Below are 20,205 nucleotides of genomic sequence, written 5' to 3'. Positions count from 1 at the left end.
GGGCCAAGGAAGGACTTGGGTAGACTCACTCTTTCAGGAAGCAGGGCACCGCGTGGTATTATACCACCTAGCCCCACAAGAGGTATGCACAGGTGGTGGCATTTTAGGCCAGAAGCTGGCTGCCAAGACAATTAGTTTGAATGAGGAGGGAGGGACCTCGTGTAGGCAAGAGAGGTCTTAAGCAGTGGAGTTGTTTGGGATGCTTGATGGGGAGACAGCAGCACCCCCTTCTGGTCAGTTCCCTATGCACAACTGAAAGCTTTCTCCCTTCTCTCTATAGCACCCGGAACCCCTACACTCCTCCCACTATTAGGGTCTCCACGCCATATCAGCAGGCTATGGCTTCCCCTTGAGCATAAATGTTTTATTGTCACCTCAGGGCTCTCAGGCAGGTGGGGCTGCTGCATGTCACAGTTGGAGGGAAGTGCCTGACATTTCACACTTTGGGAAACTGAGGCCCATGGGCGGTCAGAGAATGTCCTAAAGGCACACCGAGTCAATAGCAGAGCTGGGACCACCCCTCAGTGCTCCTTCTGGCCTCCTCATCCACCCTCCAGCTGCCCTTCCATGGCTGGGGTGGGGTGCAAGTGGGGTTCTTCATAAGCTGCCCTTGGGGCCTTCCCAGATGGGTGTTTTGTCTAGAAGAAAATGCTACCCTCATAGCCCCTCATAATTGCCTCCACCATAATAATGTTCCCACCTCCCCATTAGAGATCTACTGCCCTTTCTACAATTCAGTCATATTTGGGTGGTCAGCACCACACCAGGACTGTGCTACCACACCTGTCCCTCTGGAGTCCACTTCCAGTCACTTTCTTACAGCACAAGGTTCCTCTGCCTGCCTCCCGGTTCAGGCTGGGTCCATCATTGAGTGAACTCCAGCCCTGCAGGTCCAGACCCTGCACAACCTTCCTCCTGCGGCTCCTCCTGCCATCCCACCCCCACCCCTACTCGGCTAAGTTCAGACCAGGACTCCATCTTCTGTTGCGTTCTTCCTTCGGGGTCACTTGCCACTTGCAGGGCTGCGCGCTCTGTCTTGCAAACCTCTTCTCAGTCACCCTTACCCGTTCAGTCCTTGGCGGGTTCCTTCAGCCTGGCAGTCAGCGAACCAGGGCCCAATCCCAAAGCCAGTCTCTGGGTGTGTCTCCACCCACCCTCCCATGACCTCATCTCCCCGGGGCCGGAGGGCGGGGAAAGAGGCGCACACAGCAGAACCATCTTTTCCCCCGCCCCACCCCGCTCCGCAGGCCCGGGGACCGAAAGAGGGTGGGGCCGAGCAGAGGGCGCTCGCACCGCGCCGGCGCGCCCTCAGTTGGAAAGAAAGTCGATGGACGCGCGCACGGAGCGATTGGTGCTGACGTCGACGGCGGTGACCTTAATTTCGGTGTCGCCAAACTGCATGGCGGCGCGGATCTCGCGGCGGCCGGGAGGAGGGCCGGCGGCGTCCTGGCCGCAGTCGGCGGGCTCAAGCTCGAGGCTGAGCGCGCCGCATTTGCGCACGCCGGGGTCGGTGATGAAGCGCGCATCCTCGGTCGCGCAGCAGTACAGGTTGATGAGCACGCGCCGCTGGCCCGGACGCGCCGGGCAGTAGCTGCGCCGCACCTCCTCGCCCAGGGCCACCGACTGCTCGGCGGCCACGAAGCGCTCGAAGACGTCGGTGCACCAGCGGCGGCCGTCGCGAACCAGCAGCTTCTCGGGCGGGTGGCGCCCAGGCACAAAGCGGTTGAGCACGCCCACGCCATAGGTGAGCGGCGAGCGGCGGACCCGCACCACGCCCGGCGCCTGGCCGAACAGCACCGCGCCTTTGAGGATGGTGAGGCCCACGTCGTGGGGGACCACGACACGCAGACCGCGGGTGCCCAGCGCCGCCTGCACCGCGTGCTGCAGCACCGCTGACTCGGCGAAGCCGCCCACCAGGAACAGCAGCTTCACACCCTGCACCTCCGGCCGCTCCAGCAGCGCCTCTGTGGTGCAGGACGGGGGACGCGGGTGAAGAGGGCGGAGAAGGCGGGGAAAGAGAGAGAGCCACTGAGGCCACCACTAGGTGGCCACCGGCGCCTCCCCTCCCTAGCTCGTATCCGCCTAGCAACTAGAGAGTAGCCATTTGAGCACTTTCTTTGAGAGCTCCCGCGAGTCCTCGAGGGCTTTGCCTCCCCAACACTCACGCTCCCCACTTCTCTCCCACCACGACGTGGAGAACAAGAGATAAGGATATGCATTTACACGTATTAAACACCTAGACGTTGTGTGCAAGACATTATGCTCACTGTAGATACTTCTGCTCATTTTATCCCTGTGATAACGTTTTGAGAACCCAATACTATCACCCCATTTTATAAATGGGGAAACTGAGGCACCAGAGGTTTTTTGCCTTGGCAAGACTACATATCAACCCCCTAGCTCTTAATCACCACTGCACTTCATCCTCCAGGTGTTCTAGATGATTCTAGGTCTCATCCCAGTGTATGGATGTGTGGAGAGTTCTAGGCACTGATTTGGGGGGGGGGGAATTATTCCGCATCTGTTTTATGTGGGGGCGGGTGGAGGACCGAGTTCAGGTGCTCACCTATGTGCTGGATGATCCCGCTGACTGTGGGCTGAAAGAGCTCGTTCATGGCTTCACAAGACATTCGGAGCATCCCCTGTGAGGACCACTTCACGAAGTTCACGCTGTTAGTGGTGAAAGGGGCACAGACTTATCGGTCAGGGCCCAGCTGCTTGCCCCAGTTTGGGGTCCGTGGTTCTTATTCTCTACCTCTGTCACCAGGCAGAAGTGCCTGGGCACCGACTGCACGTGGTGTCTGGAGGACTGGACCTGCTGGATGTTAGCCCTTATCCCCACCCTACTCAGTCAGGATTTAGTTGCCAGCCTGCTCCAGGTTCCAGGTACGAGGTCCTGGGGGAGGCCTCCCCTTGCTTTGGTGCAGGGAAGCCAAGGAGCATGGGCCGGCAGGGCCCCGGGGTGCGGGTGTAGAGAAGGCTGGGAGGAGACCAGTCATTGCCGCCTCCAGGCCATGATTCTCTCTCTTGCCCCAGTTCGGGCTGCGGATTCCGTGGGTGGAGCCTGCTGGGCTGGGGCACTCACTCGCTGCTCCCTGCCGCCCCACCCCGACACTCTGCTGGCTCGGTGTATATGTGGGATGAATCAGGCAGATCCCCCACCGTTCCTTGGGGCCCGGGACCCTCCCGTGCACGGTCACTTCCGGGTCGGCAAACCCTGCCGGAGCCCGCGGGCCCGGGACCCACCTGCTCCTGCGCAGAGCGGTCTCCACGTTGTGGCCCCGCTGCTTGCGGTAGAAGTCAATGAAGGAGAAAGGCAGCGAGATGTTGAGCGCCCCTGCACGGTGCGGGCCAGCAGTGCGCTTGCGAGCCTCGAAGGCGATGGTCAGATCTACCCAGGCTGCTGGCCGTTGCCTTTTGAAGGTGGTGATGAAGTCCTCGCCGAAGATGCGGCATAGCAGCTGCTCGAAGGCCAGGTCCACGCCCACCGCGCCATAAGGGCCCCCTGGGGTGGAGCAGGGGGCGGAGGGGGCGTCAGCGCTCACCCGGCTGCCAGGGTGCGGTGGCGGGGCCGGGGCCCGGGCCACGCTGGGTACCGGGATGCCGCCTGGCTACTCACCAGATGCCTTGTAGAGCTCCTTGAGGGTGCCATGGGGCTGCTCCAGCTGGTGCACCGTCAGGTCCACGGTGCCTCCGCCGCAGTCGGCCACCACGTAGCGGTCTCCTGCGGCGGTGAGCGTGGGCACACACTCATGGGCGGCCTCGCACCCTCAGCCCTGCGCCCCCTCCAGCCTCGCCCAGCCTCCAGCCCTGACCCGGGTCCCAAGGCCTGTCTGCAGGGTTGGGGGAGGGACGTGAGGGGCTTCAGGTGCTTGAACCTCAGACCACCACATATGGGCGCAGGGTGTGGGGGAGAAATGGTTCCAGAGGCTCTGCAACTCCACCCGAGCGTCCGCGGAGAATCCCCTGGAGGAGTGGGAGTTAGGGGCGCCGCTGTGAGTGGGGTGGGGGTGCGGGTGACTGTGAGGGGACAGCCAGGTTAGGTACAGCGGATGGAGGAGGAAGAGACGGGCTTTGCAAATATGGCTTTCCCCCCATCAGTATATGGTGCCCGGTAGGGGCCAAGGATAACTCTCCATCCCCCTTTCCCCCCCACCTGCTTGCATCTCTGCCCACAGTTCTCCTACACCCGACTCCACCAGGAACGTGCGGCTGTGGCGGTACCTTCGCAGCTGCTCCCGAGCTGGGGGTCAGGAGACAGCAGGGAGTGAGATTAGAAGGAGGTGCTCCAGCTATGGCGTTCAACTCCCATCCTCCTGCCCAGGCCCTCCATGGGCACTGGGAGCAACCAGTGCTCCTGAAACTCCAACCTGCTCCTGACTGGGAGAGGGCAATCCTGAACCCCAAACTCCCACCCTGTATCCAACAGCTGGGGGGGAAGTATTTATGGACACAGGGCTTTCCTTTAACCCAGGAGGTCTCAGGTCATGGCAAAATCAGGGTTAGAGGGTTTGGAGGAGTGGAGGCAGGTAGGTGTCCTTGGAGTCTCAGAGGGGACTCAGGACTTAGGGCTTCTCCCTGCCCTGGGAGATGGCATCTGGGAGGATGACCATAGCTGTCCTTGGCCTCGGTGCCTGGTCCTGGCAGCAGCAGCTTGGGGCTGATGTGTGTCAGGGAAGATGATGGGAGTGAAGGGGACAGCCGATGCAGTGGGTTGACTTCTTCCTTTGTCAGTACCCCAGCAATTTCCTCCTGGGGTAGGCTGTGTTTCCCCTGACCCTCAGACTCAGGGCTGGGCAGAGTCCTGCCCTCCTCAGACCTTGCTCCCCTAGGGCAAGGTGAAATCTCCACCCTGAGATTGGGTTCCCCCAGGTAGGACATGTCCCACCCTGAGACGAGGTTGCCCTTGGGCAGGGCTGTGCCTCCCTCCCTCAGATGGGCTCCACCAGGCATGTTTCTGCCTGCTCAAATTGGGCTTCTCCGGGGTGGGGACCCCCTCCCCTTCATACTGGACATGGCTGAGCTTCTGGCTTCAGTAACCCTCTGACCCTCCAAGGGTGGGTGGTGTCCCTGGGGGCAGCTCACCCTGACGGAAGCTGGAGTCGATGGAGCGGCGCTCACCCAGGCGCCCACCACCCGGGGCCCGGCCACTCAGATCCAGGAGCTGGTGCAGGCGCAGCTTGCGGCAGTATACTGAGGCAGCCTCAGGCTCCAGGGCGATGAGTAGCTGCTCTGCATTCTCTCGGGACACTAGTCCAGCCTGGGGATGGGTGGTGGGCAGGGTCAGGTGGCACCGTCGGCTGTCACACCTAAGATGGCACCGGGAGGTGGAGAATCGCGGGCCTGTGGGGGCTCCCACCTCCTCCTCCATCACACCCCACCCATGTTAGGCCTCTCAGGCCCCTCTGTGCTGCACAAATTTGGAGCTGCCTTATAGCCATGCTGTGACCAGGCTGGGGAGGGAATGGCCCTGGCCAAAGATGGGGAAGAAGTTGCCTAGCAGGAAAAGACTCTAGACAGAATGCAGACCTAGAACCCCTGGGATGTGTCCCTTCAAACTTCCCAAGATAGCGGGGCTGCAGCAAGGTTCCCCTTCACAGGTGCAAGTGGCCAGCTGAGCGCTAGCTGGGGGTGTTGGCAGAGACTCTAGCACAATGTGGGGGGTGTGGTGGCTCAGAGGAGATGGTGGGGAGCCCTTTTAGCTCACTGAACCCTGTTTCTCCACCAGGCTGGTGTCAGACGGTAGCCATAGGCCACCCCATTCCCAGGAAAACTTTGTTTCCAGGGAATCTGATACAGCAGGAAGGAAGCTGAAATTCCAGGCAACAAGACAGGCCAGTTGGGTGGAGAAAAACACTTGAGATCTGGAGTTATTTCCTTCATCAGGGCAGGGGATCCCTGTGGGAAGTACGTCATGGTTTTGTAGGGTTCCCCAGATTCTGACCAGATAGGGAAGAGGGATAAGGGTGTGAATGGAGACTTTCTACCCAGGGCCAGACTTTCCTGAGCAGCCAGGGAACAGCGTGAGAGGAAAGGGGGTGGGGAAATAGGCAAGGGGACGCTGGGGGAGCAGGTGTTTGTTCCGGCTGGGGACAGCCTTGCTTCTGTTCTGATCTTTGCACAGGTATGTTCACTGTGCTCAGAGTTAGCTCCTTCCAGTGAAAAGGGTAGCCATCTACAGACCTGGCCCTGGGTCATGCCTGGCCCATAGGTATGGGAGGATTGGGGGCCCCTCCAGGGTGTCTACAGGCAGGCTTGAGATCCCTTTTGGACAGCCTAGGGTCTGTATCCAAGGCTCCAGGGTTAGGACCAAGCAATGAGTCTTGAGGCTACACCCTCTCTGTCTCCAATGGAGCTCCCCAACTCCTTGCTCTAGAGCTTGGAGCATCTCAGTGGTAGGAAGACCTGTATGCACTGGCCAGAATCGCCTCCCTTTATACTTTCATAGTCCTATTTCCCCTTCTCAAGAACCAACAAAGGTGGGCGGTGGTGGGGGTGTCCCTGAAAATACTGATGCCAAGTGAAGTGAATGTTCTAGGTGCCCTGCCTGCCACTGTGAGTATTGGCTGCTATTGGCTCACAGCTGCTACCTCCTCTGGATAACGGCCCTCAGCTGAATGGGAATGGCCTCACTTGGAGAGGTATCCCTCCCATTCCCCCAGAACCAGTGACAGACCGATACGGATGTGCAAGAAGCTGGCCCCAGCTCTGTGCTACAGTTCTCCCTCTGCAGCTCCCCATGGGATCTAGCTGAGGCTAAACTTGAGGCTAGACTCTAGCCAAGACCACATCCTTCATAGCTCCTTCTCCTGTCCCACCTCCCTCCCTTGCCTTTCTCCTGACAACCCTTCTTCAATAGACCTTAAGTATAAGACTCTCCATCTTGGGCTCTGCTTCTAGGACACCTGACTTCCCGCCTCCCTCCCTTGCCTTTCTCCTGAGAACCCTTCTTCAATAGACCTCACGTATAAGACTCTCCATCTTGGGCTCTGCTTCTAGGACACCTGACTTAAGACACTGTCTACACTGGCCTGGGCTGTGCCTCTTGTCCCTCTGTCCCCTGTTCTGCAGGCCCACTCCCTCTCCTGGTGGGAACAACCCTACAAACTCCCAGCAGGAGCAGGCTGAAGTTCTTTCCACAATGACTCTGTGGTCTCAAGGGTGGTGGGGTGCATGCAGGCATGGGGGCAGGCCCGGGCCTTCCTGAGCAGTGTTCTCTGACCCGCCTGCACATCCTCACCAGGTAGGCAGCTTCCCGCATGAACTGCTTAGCCGGCTGTTTCCAGATGGCAGGCACCGTCAACACCCAGCGCACAGTGTCCTTCTCTGGCAGCGATGGGCTCTGCTCCCTCAGCTCCTGGTGCAGAAGCGGGCAGTCAGAGAAAAGGTGGCTTGGAGGGAGGGTGGTCTTCAGCCCTCCGCGGAGCTGGAGGTACTAATCAAACCACAGGAAGGACTTCCCAGCAGAGTTGGAAGAATCGGCCCCCCTCCCATCAGTATGGCTTGGTGCAGGCTCTACCAGACAAAAAGGGAGGAGGGTACTGGAGAAGATGACCTCTGACTTCCGGCGGTGGCTACCCATCCAATGTCGGCGACGGGATGGGGGAGCGGTTTCGGATGAGGGCACAAGAGGGGGTCCCTGCTACAGTTGGCAGAGGTGGGGCCGCAGCGCACCTGAAGGGCATGCTCCCTGAAGAAGCGCAGGGCATGGGCGAACACCTCCAGGGCGGGCATCGTCTTTCCATTTACTGCCTCTAGCTGGGTCTTCAAGGTGAGATCCTGGCAGGGACACAGGGCGGCTCTGCAGGAGGCCTCAGCTCGGCACTCATTTCCTGATGACCTCGCTCTTAAAATCGCCCCGTTTCCTGGAGTTTCCCCACCTCTTTAACACCATCCCACTCTTGCCCCAATCTGACATTAGCTCTGTCCCAGCCCCTCTCCTTAGCCCCACCCCTCCTGCAACCCCAGCTTCACTCTTAGCCCCACCCACATTAGCCCCACCTCCACCTGTCTCATTTCTGAGCTCCGCCCACACTGGAGTCCGACGTCTCCCTTTAGCTCTGCCGCCTCTCAGCCACGACTCCATCGGGTCGGTCCTCAAGCGTTTAGGTTTTGCCCCACCCCCACCCCCCCATTAGCCCTGCCCTTTTCAATGCTGGCCCCGCCTCCCTGTCTGGAGCCCTGTGACTCACCGTGGCGCTGTGGATCTTCATTTTGAACTTCTCGAAGTAGAGCCAGTCCCGCGCCTCTTCTGGGTCCAGGTCATGGTAGTAATCGCGAGCGGTGTAGCCAAAGCTGTGGAAGGCACCCTCCGGTGTCAGCAGCAGGCAGGTCGGGGTCTTCTGGTGGGCCACGCCCGGGTCTCCGCCCTCCCATTTCCTGCGGAGGCACAGGGCCGTCAGTGCAACCCTCCTTGGGTGGGAATCCAGGCAGAGGGAACAGCATGTGCAAAAACTTACAGATGTGAAAGAGCAGGGAGAACTAGCTATGGGTCGGTTGGATAGGCAGCAGGAGAAAATACAAGAATGCTAAGATGAGATCATGAAGAGCACAGAAGGCCATTCAGAATTCTGTCTTCGTGGATTTTAAGTAGCGAAGAGGTATGACTACATTTGCCTTTAGAAATAAAGGTCACTGGCTCGCATGGAGCAACAGAATGGAGGGAAGAGAGCATGGAGAAAGGAAACCAAGGAGGAGTATATTGCAGCCATCCAGGTGAGAGCAGGTCGGGTCTAGAGATGTTAGGGACACATCTAGAGATGTTAGGGGCTTGGTGTCTGGTGGGGAAAGAGGGCTTAGGAGGAGGCCGGGATGTCCCCAGTTATTTCCTGTGACTTTCACCGCCACAGGACAGAGACAGTGTTCCTGGATGTGTCCTTAGCCCCAGCATGGCCTCAGCCGTGTGTGTTGATGAGCAAGACATCTGGGATGTCCTACAGCTCCTAGAGGGCCATAAGTGCCCGGAGCCTTTGCGGTTTTCTGTGATGCAGAAGGAAGGACAGTCCAATCTCACAAAGCTCAAGTCCCATGTATTTTGGGAGCAGTTACCTGTCTGTCTGTCTCTCCATTCAATCTTCCGTCCAGTCTCCAGGCCTGGAGAAGCCCCTCTTACCTCCCATCCCAGTGTGGGTTGAGAGCTTTGAGGTCTCCTATAGCTTTACCTACTGCCTGCCAACCCTCTAGGACACATTCGGAGGACTGGGGTCTTGAGGTCCCAAGGGGAGTGTTCATACAAAACCCACCAACATCTGAATGAATTTTTGAAACATGTCTTTCATAACAACTGTGTGACTTGTCAACTCAACCCTTAGAACCTTCATTTTCTTGTTTTTTATTTGAGATGTTGGACCTAGGAATCACCTCTAGGAATCTACCCCATAGAGACTACAGCACAAGTTTTCATAGAAGGATATTACTGCTGCATTTTTGTAATAGTGAAAAATGAGAGGAGAGAAAAAACCCCTAAAACTGTCAATAGGGGAATGGATAAATTATGACACATCTGTACTATGGAATACTAGGCAACCGTTCAAAGAAAGTGGTAGCTTTGTATGTACTGACATGAAATATCTACAAAATAATGTTGAAGCTTTAAAACAAAGCAAGCTGTATATCTCACTTTTACTTAAAAAACACATATATGTTTGTATATGTGTGTGTTTGTCTACAAGCTTAGAAACATATTTGTGGGCTGGGCATGGTGGCTTACGCCTGTAATTCCAGCATTTTGGGATGCTAAAGTGGGAGGATCACTTGAGGCCAGGAATTAAAGACCAGCCCTGGCAACGCAGTGAGACCCTGTCTCTCCAAAAAATTTTTAAAAAAATTAGCCAGGTGTGGTGGTACTGCCTGTAGTCCTAGCTACTCAGGAGGCTGAGGTGGGAGGATTGCTTGAGCCCAGGAATTTGAGGCTGCAGTAAGCTATGATCATATCACTGCACTTGTGGTATGATCACTGCACATAGCTTGTGTGACAGAGCAAGACCCTGTCTCTCAAAAAAAAAAAAAGAAAAGAAAAGAAAAGAAAAAAGGCCAGGTGTGGTGGCTCATGTCTGTGAGGCACTCTGGGAGGCCAAGGCAGGCGGATCACCTGAGGTCAGGAATTTGAGACCAGCCTGGTCAACATAGTGAAACCCTGTCTCTACTAAAAATAAAAAAAATAGCCAGGCATGGTGGCGCACGCCTGTAGTCCCAGCTACTTGGGAGGCTGAGGCAGGAGAATCGCTTGAACCCAGGAGGTGGAGGTTGCAGTGAGCTGAGATCGCACCATTGCCCTCCAGCTTGGGCGACAGAGTGAGACTCCATCTCAAAAAGAAAGGAAAAGAAAAAAGATTTGCATATTTTATTGTATGTTATATCTCAAAAAAATTTAAAATTAAAAACAAAGTCTTACTTTTCTTTCAGAGGGCTGGGAGCTGCTCCAGTTGAGACCAGGAACCCAGGCCTGGGGCCCATCCTCCAACCTTTTGCCCCAGTGGGGAGCCCCAGACTAGGGGTGGCAGGGCCTCTGAGGAGACCCCCATGTCCCGGTGACAGTACTTTTGGGACCAAGCTCATCCCTGGCTATGAGGAACTCCCCACCCACCCCACCTCACTCTCCCAGCCCAGCTACCCTCACCTCATCATGTGGATGGCCTCAGGGTCACTGGCAAAGCTGAAAGCATAGCCACTAGATGTGGTGCCAAAGTCAATGGCCACCACCACGGAGAAGGAGGCCTGCTGGGGGGCTCGGGCCTCGGGCTTCTGCAAGTGCAAGACCTAGAATTAGCAAGTAGCCAGCAGGGACACCCCCACCCCCTCAACCCCCAACGCTTCCTCTGCATGGGGAAGACACTCCCCTCCACTGACTGTGGTCCAGACCAGCCCTGGACCTGGCTCACCCCACCTGCCCACCTGCTCAGGCTCCTCTGCCCTCCCAGGCTCCAGGCTGAGCCTTGGACATGTCTCTCAGGTAGCCCCAGGCAGGGTTCGTCTCAAGTTCCTGCTTTCCTGCTTCCAGCCTCTGCCCACCCTCCCCCGGACTGCCTTAGCCCCACCCCCACCTCACACCATCTTCAGAGGCAGCCACTAGTCTGGGCCCAGCTGGGAGCAATTTTGCTCCTCCAGGCAGTTTTACAGCACATGGACCAGTGCATATATTTTACCCTCTTGCTCCTTGTGGCCACAGTGACACAAACCAGACTGATTCTATGGCAGACAGAAGAGCACGTGCATGTCTCCAGAGAACTGTGTGCCTTCTCCTGTGCCAGGGCTGGACTCCCTGAGAATAAGGGGGTCCCTAAGCGGGATCACCAGGGCAAGGTCATCCAGATGGGATGACCCAGGGAGCTTAGGGGTGGGGAGGTGATGTCCTGGATACTTCAAGCTAGTAGTTTCCTTTTTATTTGAGACCGGGTCTCACTCTGTCACCCAGGCTGGAATGCAGTGGCTCGATCTTGGCTAACTGCAATCTCCGCTTCCTGGGTTCAAGCAATTCTCCACCCTCAGCCTCCTGAGTAGCTGGGATTACAGGTGTGCACCACCACGCCCAGCTAATTTTCGTATTTTTTTGTAGAGATGGGGTTTCGTTATGTTGCCCAGGCTGTTCTTGAACTCCTGAGCTCAAAGCAATTTGCCCACCTCGGACTCCCAAAGTGTTGGGATTACAGGTGTGAGCCACCATGGTCAGCCCGAGCTAATAGTTTCCAGACTATTTTTTTTAGCAACATGTCTCCTCTCCTTCAGATATGACTTGGATTAAGGTGGACTGTGGTCAACAGGAGGCCCAGTGCTCTGGGGACCTAGAAAAGCCACATGCTCAGAGGAACACTTGCCTCAGCCAGGCCAGCTTCAATGGCTGTGGGTGCCTCCTGTGTTGGGGGGGTTGGGATTAGTTACATGGGGCTCACCTTCTCAGTAGAATTGTTACCTTTATAGTCCAGGGCCGCCCAAGGCCAATCCTTCTGGGGGGCACATGACTGGAGTGTATGGGGACAAGAGGCATGGTGGTATCCCCATCCCCTCCTCCTTCCTAGCCCAGGCCCTGTCATGACATTGCCAGGCACGATCCCATCCACACCACCCAGGCTACCCACCACCTGATCCCTGCTCCGCGCTTACTGGAGACTGCGAGGGTGTGAGGGGGGCAATGCCGCAGCTTTCCTGGGTCCTTGGGGAGCCGGGTGGGCTAGGCACTGGGGACCGCTCCGGACTGGAGCCTGCAGAGAAGAGAGGGCAGTTCATCCTGGCACAAGCAGGGTAGGGATGGCAGTGGACCCCAAGCTAGGCACCCAGAGGTTCTCCATCAGTCCTTGCTGGGCTAAGGCAAGGGGCTCTCTGCTAGGGAGGAGGACTGGGGGGTGTAGGAAAGACACGCATGACGTAGGGGCAGGAGCTGAGGGTCTGCTATCAGAAGCAACATTTCCCTAGCGGGTGACCCGTGCTTTCTCTGGGGACTCACTGTCTCCCCACTAGGGCCCCTCAGAAACACAGTGCGGGAGGGGAGAGAGACAGAAAAGCATTGTGTGGCAGGGAGACCCAGTCCAGAGACGGAAGGGCAGGGGAGATAGGGCAGGTGAGCTCCTGGGAGGGAGTGGAGGAGAGAGAAGCCCTTCTCCTTCAAAAGGTGGGGCTACAGACCTAACTGGCTCGGAGGTGGGGTTGCTCCCCTCCACCCTAAAGTTGGGCCACGTGGTTCTAATCAGGACTTGAGGGAACTCCCCAGCTCCCATGCCCACAAGGGCCACAGACAGGCCCAGCTGGCTGCTTGGGGAGGATCCAGGAGGGGCAGCATCTCCTCCCACACTCATAAAGACAGCCCAGTCCTGAACGGGGGGTGTCCACACCATTAGGAAGTCTGATTCCCACCCTCCACCCACACATATACACACACCCTGAGCCAGCATTTCAGGGCAGGAGGCCCCATCAAGACCCTCTTGCAGGCCTGGGACTGAGCTGGACCTTTGGTGGGAGGGAGTGGAGTAGCCCTGGAGGACAGCCCCAGGCCTGGCTCCAAGGATCAGGCAGCTCATGGGGCAGGAGGGCCTGCCTGACTGGACCCCCACAGATGTGGGCCAGTAGCTGCCACCACCACACTGGGCATTGCTAAGGGGCATGTGAAGAGTACTTGGGGCAGCCTTGAGATCCATGGACAGGCCAGGGAGGCTGGCTAGGGAGGGAGAGTGAGATCTGGTAGGAAGCTCCATGGACAAATCAGGCAGGCCCTGTTCTCCCTCAGCCACAGTCCTGCCATGTGCTGCCAGGCAGGTCTCCACTCTCCCTGGCCTTGGGGGTAACCTGGGAACATAGGTGAAGGGCCAGGCATGAGGGGGACTCTGGGAAGCACCTGGACAGGACCAGAGTCTGAGGTGCTGGAGGGGCAGGGACAAAGTGGCCACATTCCAAGGGCTGTCTCTCCTCAGGCAGCCAGGGCAGGCTCCGGCCCTGCCACCAGCTGCAGCCTGAGAGGCCAAGTTGCTGTGGCTCGAGCTTGGGAAGGGAGGCAGGAAGGAAGGGCCCAGCCCACCAGGTCTTTGTGAATGGACTTCCTGAGGAGTGTCCCTCTTGCCTCCGGCCTCCCACCCCTGCAGAGAACCAAGCCTGCTCCCAGACCAGGCTATGGGCAGATGCACATGCACACGCAGAAGTCTCTGCATGCATGCCCACCTGCAGACTATACTCCCATACACAGATCCTGTGCACAGAGACCTGCCCACAGAGACACACACTCACTGATGCACTCACACGGGGTCCTGTGCACACAGCCTGAACAAAGCACATGGACCTGCAAACACTCCTGTGCACACAGACCCTCCATGCACACACAGAATTCTCTGCATGTGTGCCCACTTGCAGACTATAGTCCCGTACACAGGTTCTGTGCACGGAGACCTACCCGCAGAGACACACACTCACTGACGCACTCACACAGGGTCCTGTGGACGGAGCCTGAACAAAACACACGCACATGTATACACTCCTGTGTGCACAGACCCTCCTGGCACACACACATGCACTCAGCCCACACTCATATATACATGGAGGTCCTGTGAATAGACAAGTCCTGTGTGCACACATATTCACACATACTAACATACACAAACCTCTGCACACAGACCCTCCCTGCACACACGGGAGGGTCCAGTAAGCACAGACCTGCCCTGCACACATGCACACACACACTCACTCACAGAAGGGCTGTTGGGAAGCTCTGTGGGAGAGGTACATTGGACAACCTGTAGGTGGGTCTCAGTGCCTGCTGGGGTGAATGGGTGGTGGGGCAGGGCAGAGTGGTGGGGGTTCTTACCGATGTACAGCCCCTGCAGGCCCATCTCCGGGACAGTCAACATCCTTGCAGGCCCTGTAGCTGTCAACAGGAACAGACAAGCAGAGTGGGATTTATTTGTCCCTTTGTTCCCTCACTGAATGCTTATTTATTTTATTTGTTTACTTTTGGCTGGAGTCCTTTGAAGCAAATCCCAGCCATCATGTTGTTTCACCTATGAACTCTTTAATACATCTCTCCAACAGATAAAGACGTTTTCAACATCACCGAAACACCATTCTCATGTCCAATGAAATTAACAGTAATTCCTTAAATCTCATCTAAAGTCCCACAGTTCCCAGCTTGTCTCAAAAAATGGCTTTACTTTCTTGGAATCGGGATCCTCCTAAATGTTTTCTGGTGCCTGCTCTGTGCCAGGTGCTAGGAGATATCAGTGACCCAGAGAGACACTGTCCCTGCCCTAGAAACCAACAGTCTGATGGAGAAGATAATTAGGCAAGTGATTTTGAAATGACAAGGGTTGCTGAGTGCTGGGAAGGTCAAAGCTGGATAATGTGGGATGGGAAGGGGACATGGTAAGTCTGGACGGAGGGCTGGGCTGGGCTGTCACCCTGCAGGCAGGGCCTGTGCACCCTATTTCAGATTTGGTTTTATATGAACGGCAACAGCAAATCTTGAAAGGTTTGAGGTGGCAGGCTGGGGTGGGGGCATGACTCAATTAGTCTTTTCTTTTCTCTGAGACAGAGTCTCACTCTGTTGCCCAGGCTGGAATACAGTGGCGCGATCTTGACTCACTGCAACCTCTGCCTCCTAGGTTCAAGCCATTCTCCTACCTCAGTCTCCTCCATAGTTGGGATTACAGCTGCATGCCATGCCCAGCTAATTTTTGTATTTTTAATAGAGACGGGGTTTCACCATGTTGGCCAGGCTGGTCTCGAACTCCTGACCTCAAGTGATCCGCCCACCTCGGCCTCCCAAAGTGCTGGGATTACAGTCGTGAGCCACCATACCTGGCCTTCTTTTTTTGTTTGTTTGTTTTGAGATAGGATGTCTCTCTGTCACGAGGAGAACCTATACTTAAAGGCCAAACAGAGGAACGTGGACTGGCCAAGGAGATTGAGATGCCCCATGGTCTCATGAAGATTGTACCAAGAGATGGGTAAAGCTAGATCCCTGTAAGAGGTCCTCAGATGAGACTGGAAACACCTGTTTTAGTGGCCCAAGGCAGGTAAGCTCAGGTGAGGAGTGAGCAAGAGGTCACATGAGCTAGAACTTCTTTTCTTAAGATGGGGTCTTGTTCTGTTGCCCAGGCTGGAGTGTAGCGATGTAATCATATTGAGCTAGAATTTCTGAGAAGCTTGGCTGAGATCAGGAATGCATGTGAGGGCAGTAGTTGGAGGGTGCTAAAGCTGAAGGGAGGTGAGGAAGCATATTTATTTTCTAAGATGGGAGGGGCTCAATCCTGTCTATGAAGTTCTGGGGCCAGGCTATAGGCAGGATATTCCAAACCATCAACAGCTTTGTTACTCAAAGTGTGGGCTAAGGACCAGCAGCATTGGTATCACCTGGGAGCTTGTTAGAAATGCAGAACCTCAGGCCTCATCCTTGACCTGCCGAATCAGAACCTGTATTTTATTTTTATTTATTTATTTATTTTTGAGGCAGAGTCTCACTCTGTCCCCCAGGCTGGAGTGCAGTGGCGTAATCTCAGTTCTCAACTCACTGCAATCTCCACCTCCCAGGTTCAAGCGATTATTCTGCCTCAGCCTCCCAAGTAGCTGGGGCTACAGGCATGCATCACCATGCCCCGCTAAGTTTTGTATTTTTAGTAGAGTCGGGGTTTCACCATATTGGCCAGGCTGGTCTCGAACTCCTGGCCTCAGGCGATCCGCCTGTTTCAGCCTCCCAAAGTGCTGGGATTACAGGCGTAAGCCACCGTGCCTGGCCTATTTTAACAAGATTCCCAGGTGATTCAGGTGCACATTGAAGTTTGAGAAGTGTTGCTCAACAGTGTCTCTCAGCCAGTCTGCAGACCACTGACACTATGTTCTCATTGGTGAGCCTGGCTGCTCCCCAAAACAAAGGGGGAGGCTACACAGGGCCAATCCATTCCCTCTCTGTCACCAGCGGCCCGATCAGAAAGTTTTGCTATAGAACACAGGCAGACACAGAGCTGGCTCTGGCATGCCCATACACACATGCACACACCCTTGCTCACACAGTTCACACAAACCAGCCCCACCGTGGACAGACACCTGGACTCCCGCACACTCTTGTATGTCCAGGATTCTCCTGCATGGCCAGCACCATGGAGATTTCCAGACACTCTTGCTGTCCTCTGTACCATTGGAGGTACACAGTTGGATGCTCAGGAATCAGAATCAGAAAAAGGATGGGGGCTGGTTGTGGGCACGCATATAGCAGCTGGCTGTTGTGGAGAAAAGGGAAAGCACAGAGAGGGGAGGGGAGGGGTCTTAGGAGCCAGGGGCAGGAGCCCAGCTTAGGGTGATGGAGTGGGATGCTGAGCTGGGTCCCGCCAGCTCATGTGAGCTGATTATTTCTATCTCTTCCCAGTTCTGCATTCAATGATATCACATTGGTAGCTTGAAATCAGTCATGGCTGGGAGTATTTACACCACAGAAATTGGCAAGCACTACAAATCAGGATTTTATCCCTCTACCAGAGCTGATTGGAAACCATTAACCAGCATACTACTGGATCAAGGCCTCGAGGGAGGAGCTGGCAGCCCTATTTGTATGTTGTTCTGATTCTTCAGCAAACACTTATGGAGATTCTTCATGCCAGGCTCTGTGCTTAGCACTGGGGAACCACTTTGCTGAATGAATGAATGGATTTTCTGGACTAAGGCTATTGTACCTGGAGGAGAAACAACCTAGAACCACCAGAAAAAAAAGACTCTGGGCCGGGCGCCATGGCTCACTCCTGTAATCCCAGCACTTTGAGAGGCTGAGGCAGGTGGATCACCTGAGGTCAGGAGTTCGAGACCAGCTTGACCAACTTGGTGAAACCTCGTCTCTATTAAAAATACAAAAATTAGCCGGGCAGAGTGGCAGATGTCTGTAATTCCAGCTACTCAGGAGGCTGAGGCAGGAGAATCGCTTGAACTCGGGAGGCAGAGGTTGCAGCGAGCCAAGATCGCGCTATTGCACTCCAGCCTGGGCGACAAGAGCAAGACTCCATCTCAAGAAAAAAAAAAACAAAAAACAAAAAAAAACTCTGAGTCCTCCTTCTATGCTAGATTCCACATCCAAACCATGGGCCTATACTTTTCCCAGCTATCGGAAGCTTGTCCAGTTATCTACTGTCTCTCATGCGATATGCTGAGTGCCCCTATGCTGGGGTTTCAGGGATGGCAAGAGCCTATTAGGGCACGTGGCATGAGTGCATCATGCCACATCTCTGTGCCTCAGCGCCCTTTCCGGTAGAATGGGTGACACAGAGGGCTTATGTTAACAAGTCCAGATATGCAAGGTGTTGATAAAAGCAGGGAGTTGGGCAGGTTTGAGCAGTGTTCTTTCCCTTCGTGATGCGGATCTGAATTTTCTTGTTAGAGATTTTGGTCTCACTGAGAATCGCATTCTAGTCATCACGAGTTCTTTAAGGAAGGAGGTAGGAACTAAATCAATTTGTGTTAAAGGCTGCGTGTGGTGGCTCATGCCTGTAATCCTAGCACTTTGGGAGGTCAAAATGGGTGGATTGCTTGAGCTCAGGAGTTCGAGACCAGCCTGGGCAACATAGCAAAACCCCATCTCTGCAAAAGATACAAATATTAGCCAGGTGTAGTGGTGCATGCCTAGAGTCCCAGCCACTTTGGACACTGAGGTGGGAGAATTGCTTGAGCCTGGAAGGTTGAGGCTGCAGTGAGTCATGCTCACACCACTGCATTCCAGCCTGGGTGACAGAGTGAGACCCTATCTCAAAAAAATAAAATAAAAATGTGTTAAAGAAGGAGGATCCCACGGATTCCCCGAGAGGTGGAGGTAAGCCAAGAGGTGGCTGACTGCCAAGCAAGCACACACACCCAGGAACACTTAAGGAGAATGCTGACCACAGAACATGGGACAAGCCCAGCTCCCAAAAGCTAGGTCTGGGCAGAGTCCATAGCTGAAAATGAGGGGAGGCTGACCCCCGCTTCAGGGGCCTACTAATTTCAGACTGGTGGTGCCTATGGGTTTGAGAGTAATTGAGTGGGACAGTTTGATTTACACAGAAAGGAACTCCATTTCCTGGCTACAAGCACATGCCAAATTCTGGCCCCAGCCTGATCCCTAACCCTGCCCATGGACTGACCCCTAACTCCTGGCTTCATATTGACCTCTAGTCATCAGCTTCTCCCTGACCCCTGGCCCTGACTTCTACCCAATAGGCAGGGCCTATTAGTCACTGGGGACCAGGATAGGGTGTGGCCCAGCAGGAACTCACAACCAGAGACTCCCATCCCAGAGTGGCCCCGGTCTTACAATAGCCTAGGATGAACCCTGCCCCCCTCCCCCGGCCCACTCCTGCTCTTTTTTTTGAGACAGGGTCTTGCTCTATTGCCTAGACTGGAGTGCAGTGGCACAATCACAGCTCACTGCAACCTCGACTACCTGGCCTCAAGCGATCCTCCCACTTCATCCTCCCAAAGTGCTGGGATTACAGGTGTGAGCCACCTTGCAGGGGCCAGACCCTTTGCCTGATAGAGAATCCTCGGAGGATCTCTTCCTGGGTGGGGTGTTTCAGCTGGGCACTCATGTCCCCAGGAGCACTATGGGAATGCAGTGTTCTGGGTTTCAGGGCTCCACATGATGCCTGTGTAGACAAAGAGCCCACCCAAGTCCTTATAGCTCCCCTCCTGGCTAGGACCCTGCCTCTTCCGCCTGCTGTTCTCTGCTCAGCACCCAGCCAGCCCTGTAATGGAACAGGACTCCCTCAGCGGGCTAAGTGAGGCCACAGGCGTTTCTTCCAAGCCACAGACTGGGCCAACCAGGGCCCAAAGCACAGATCAGAAACGGCACCCAAAGGGCTGCCCCACTCTGTTCTGGAGGGGAGCCCTTAAGAAGAAGGGACCATGGGTGGCTGAGTGAGGTGGCTGCCCCATCCTGCGCTGGGGCAGGGAGTGACAGAAATGGCCTCCCATGGCCCCTCCCTGTCCTCATCTTTGCTTTCCATACATCCTGCCGCACCCCCTTGGGTCCTCATCATGGGAGCAGCCAGTTCACAAACAACAGAGCCCCTCCCATGCTCTGCCCACAGCCCCCCATTATCCCTCTCTCCTGGGATTTCTGCGCTGCGTCTGCTCTCCGGAGAGTGCCTAGTTTCGTGCTCACTCCCTTCCAGTCTCTCTCATCAACACACGCTAGCCTCACAGACAGGCTCCACTGCCCCAGCGGGAACCTGGACCCACCCCACCTGGACCTCAAGCTGGCCCGGAAGACCAGGTCCCGGTCTCAGACCCTGGCACCTGGGTCACTCGGTACTCTGCTGCACTTCGGGACCACAGGGCCTGGGACCCCTGAGGCACCCCCAACACACACACATACCCTCAACCCCCAAGTTTCCACCTCAGGCCTAGGCACCGGGTCCCCCAAATTGGCTCCCTGGAGCGGGCCCCAGCCCACACCAGTCCTGCCAGCCTGTAAGACACAGGAGTTTCTTCAGCCTCAGCCTCTGAGCAGCTGTGCAAGGGACAGGGGAGGTGGTCCGCCGAAGCCCAGGTGGGAGCCCAAGGTCGCAGTCCCAAGTGCCTTCCCGAACCCGCAGCCTCGCTGAAGAGAGGGGTTTGCAGATCTGCCCCCACCAGACGCGTGGAGTCTGGAGGTTTTTGGTGGGGTCTCAGCCGACAGCCCAGGACGGCAAACCTCCGCGCCTTTCTCCACTCGGGGCGCCCAGCAGCCCCCGCCCCAGAACTCACCTCCGCCCTCCCTACAGTTCGAGCCCC

General features: G+C 56.0%; 1 protein-coding gene across 2 annotated transcripts; it reads right to left on the bottom strand.

The window, feature by feature from the left end:
* Positions 1 to 343: 343 nt before the first annotated feature.
* HSPA12B (heat shock 70kD protein 12B) lies at positions 344 to 20,198 on the bottom strand. Of its 2 annotated transcripts, XM_011975017.1 has the most exons (13): positions 20,179 to 20,198; positions 14,285 to 14,344; positions 12,100 to 12,197; positions 10,619 to 10,743; positions 8,193 to 8,379; positions 7,675 to 7,779; positions 7,241 to 7,357; positions 5,086 to 5,260; positions 4,157 to 4,243; positions 3,620 to 3,724; positions 3,247 to 3,505; positions 2,567 to 2,670; positions 344 to 1,964 (listed from the first exon to the last, which is right to left on the bottom strand). In XM_011975017.1, the coding sequence occupies exons 2-13, from the start codon at positions 14,325 to 14,327 to the stop codon at positions 1,309 to 1,311; spliced, it is 2,061 nt and encodes a 686-aa protein (XP_011830407.1). In that variant the 5' UTR covers positions 14,328 to 14,344; positions 20,179 to 20,198; the 3' UTR covers positions 344 to 1,308. The 2 variants fall into 2 exon arrangements, with proteins under 2 accessions (XP_011830407.1, XP_011830414.1); XM_011975024.1 differs by lacking the exon at positions 12,100 to 12,197 and having other exon boundaries at positions 20,179 to 20,187.
* Between the last annotated feature and the right edge of the window lie 7 nt (positions 20,199 to 20,205).

Source organism: Mandrillus leucophaeus, unplaced genomic scaffold (genome assembly GCF_000951045.1).
Source record: "Mandrillus leucophaeus isolate KB7577 unplaced genomic scaffold, Mleu.le_1.0 Scaffold101, whole genome shotgun sequence".
NCBI classification, from domain to species: Eukaryota; Metazoa; Chordata; class Mammalia; order Primates; family Cercopithecidae; genus Mandrillus; species Mandrillus leucophaeus.
Note: the sequence above shows the minus strand (reverse complement) of the source record. Positions and strands in the feature narration are given on the sequence as shown.